This window comes from Tigriopus californicus, chromosome 2, assembly GCF_007210705.1.
Source record: "Tigriopus californicus strain San Diego chromosome 2, Tcal_SD_v2.1, whole genome shotgun sequence".
NCBI classification, from domain to species: domain Eukaryota; kingdom Metazoa; phylum Arthropoda; class Copepoda; order Harpacticoida; family Harpacticidae; genus Tigriopus; species Tigriopus californicus.
Window position 1 is genome coordinate 4559824 of NC_081441.1, and position 3254 is coordinate 4563077.

Consider the following 3254-nt stretch of genomic DNA (forward strand, 5'->3'; position numbering starts at 1 on the left):
GGGTAAGATATGAATAAATGATGCTCAAATCAGGCTGAAAAATATAATTCATAGCCAAAAAATTGGACTGAACCGAAGAAATGCTTCAAAAATGGAAAAAGCAGGGAAAAGGAAAAACAAGGGGAAAATTGGAAATTTTGGGCAGTATGATTTTGCGTTGAAACATGCAGAGCAACTTAACACACATTTTATATGTTGATTCAGATGTTTTGGAAGATGAAATAGATGATATCTGTTTTGGTCTTCTTTAATAAAAAAAGCCCTATTTTAGTATGCTTTCCAAGTCTTCTCTAAATGTGAAGGAATGCATTCTTCGTTTATTTTTGGCAAAAATACTTGTCAAACAATAACGCACTCCCAAAAATCCAAAAATTGTTCAAAGCCAAGACTCGACTGGCTTTGCAGGCGTGACGTTTTTCTTCCATGAGCTGTAATCCATTAATTCATTATCAACACCACAAAATGCTCCAAAAATTATGTTGAACATAAATTCAGGCTCATGATGAGGGTAGAGTAAGGTATGTAGGAACACAAAATTGGAGTAAGTGAATGCCAATTAAGTCCACGTATGGTATCCTGACGATCTTTAGAAAAATTATTTACATTTCACTTTGAATTGGCAGACTTGTGTCAATTTGAAAATCTCTTCTTTCACATGGTAATTGACAGCGAATTGAAGAACTTTCAAGCCTGAAGGAGTTATTAATGCACCCAATCTGTGGTCTAGTTCATAGTTTCAACAGTCAACATGTCAGGTCTACGAATCAATAATTTTCAAATTGTTCTGTTCCGATTAGCTTTGATTGCTATATCCTTGCTTTTGATGCATATGCGTTCGCATTACTCGCACCTTTAAATGCGTTCCTTTCCTTTGACTGAATAGGCATTCTTGGCCAATCAGAAAGAAGACAACAGTTTTGTATGACTCCATGGAGTTGCTGGAAACAATAATTGTCTCCAACTTATGGACGGATTGTGCACATGGAACAGTCTCTCGGGTCCGGATCACTTGGGTTAAATAATGAAATGCAGGAGCACGTTGCCAAATATGCCTCACTCAAGCAAAGACTAACTATGCTTTGAAATTTGGGCTCCCCCCGTCTCTCCTCCTTGCTTTCAATTTGTCACTCCTTCAAACCACGAGAGACTACCAGCTCCTCATCTTCCACCACTTCCATGGCATGTAGTGCAGTACCTAGTATGTGTGTGGACCACTTGGCCAACGTCCGATGGGTGACTTTGGGCTGACATTTGGGTGTGCAACTGAAACCATTGATTTCCGCGCCCCAGCACTCGGGACTGAGTGGAGGACCCATCCTCGATGGTTCGCTGGCCTCAGATTGGTCCTGGCGAATGACAGATGGGCATTATGCTTGTTGGCGCCCAAATGTGGAGTGAGGGACTCATGAAAGGCACCCGTCTTACTGCCAATTTAGATTTATCTAGTGGAAACAGTTGACTTCATTTTCGGATGAGACAGGGAAAAAGCTCCACATGTCCAAACAGGCCAGACAATTTATACGGGGAAAGTCGCACAATTTTGCTGTGGTTAGCACCGAGGAGGAAACATGTACCACAATTAGATGCATCCAATGCATAATATAAAAATAGATGAGACAGTTGAACTTCTTTAACAATGGGCCCCGCCATCTTGGAGAATTAGCAGACCCACATAAATAGGAGGCCTAGATTCTAGTAGTTCTTCATGAATCATAACTCTGCTTTAAGAATTCCATTTCTGAGATGGGTTCACATGCAGCATTGAGACAAAGGAGAATATTGTTCCATTGTAAAAATAATGCCTGACAACTTGATAGATATCATCCAATATGTCAAATGTAAGAGATTATGGGGGCTTCTTACCATTAACAGCTGTGTAATTTGGTTATTCACGCTGTTTCAAAAGCACTGATTAGTATGCAAACTACTCAATCGCACTTTCGTTTCTAGAAACTTGAAATTCTCGAGTTTTATTACAGCCATTCGTTTTTGCTACAGATTATTTTGCAGACTTCCTTACCGCCTCTGTAAATGCAATAACCCCACAATTCAAGATGAAATATTTACGATACTTTTTCAACTTTATATTCGTATGATTTGTGAATTAGAGTTGGCAGATCTGGCCAGTCCTTGAATGTAGGGTTGATCAGGAATTTAAGTCAAGAACTGGCCCGAGTCTGACCTAAATCCTGCTACTGAATCAACGCAATCATGTTCCCAACGAATGTCAGTGGGTAACCAAATGAACAATAAAATACCCAAGATTTGAAGAGCGGAGGCCTTCAATGTTTTAACTAACCGGGCTTGATGATGATCGGAAAATAAATGAGCAAAATGACTAAACGTTTTGAACATAAAAGATCAAGATTTTTGAAATTATCTTATCTCCTTTCCCATGTTTGGTAAGCTGGCGATAGGCATTGCAATAATAGACCTGTGATAATTATAATGAAGCGATTGCATTGGAGTCACAAGTACTCTTGGTTTCAATTGCCATGAATAATTGAGCCTTTAAACGACCTTTGCTAAACACGCAAGCGTTATCTATGTTGGGCAGTACACGTATTACTGGCCATTACAAGGGTAATTTCCCCTTGATTGAACCGGGATAAACAAAACAAGTTATTGTTGGCTTTTGGCACGAGCCAATCAAAAAAAGAGACACATGGCCCCTGCAAACGGATCTGTTTAAATTCTAGAGCGGATTGAGCGAGCGCAGCTGTATTTCTCGATTTGGGCCTCACATGCATGACTACATGCATTTAAACTATACTTGCAAGCAAGAGGCATGTAACAGGTAGAAATAATCAATCACATGCACTCCCAATGTAGAGCCATCCTTTTGACGGATCTCACTCGGAGCCTCTATGCTTAGGTTTATTCATAAATAGAAATGAAACTGGAAAACACTCGTGGGATGAACAAACTCAGCTTTGGAGGACAGCTTGATTGGCAATCAAAGAGGGATTGCTGACCTCCTCACCCAGAGCCTCCAGGACCTCTTTCCGGTAGTCATCGAAGCCACCTTCAATCTCATTGATGGTCTGCTCCTCAATCACCCAAAGTTGGCAACCCGTGTCACGGATTAACCGCTCGTCGTGAGACACGATGATCACGCCACCTGAAATCAAGCCAGCCAAAAGTCAAAACCTCGCCATCAGTCAAAGTGTGTTTAAAAAACACAAATGGGTAAAGACACAAATTGAAAGGTGCATTTAGTCTGTACTTTTGAAATGGATGCGTTGGTCTAAAAG

The 3254-nt window shown here is 40.4% G+C and overlaps 1 protein-coding gene across 1 annotated transcript in view; it reads right to left on the reverse strand.

Annotated features, from left to right (window-relative positions):
* Window positions 1-2798: 2798 nt before the first annotated feature.
* LOC131892617 (ATP-dependent helicase brm-like) overlaps window positions 2799-3254 on the reverse strand; it is a gene marked incomplete at its 5' end in the record, with an annotated part of 9071 nt that continues 8615 nt past the window's right edge. The window contains 1 exon segment of the mRNA XM_059242438.1: window positions 2799-3121. Coding sequence (XP_059098421.1) covers window positions 2928-3121 — 194 coding nt within the window.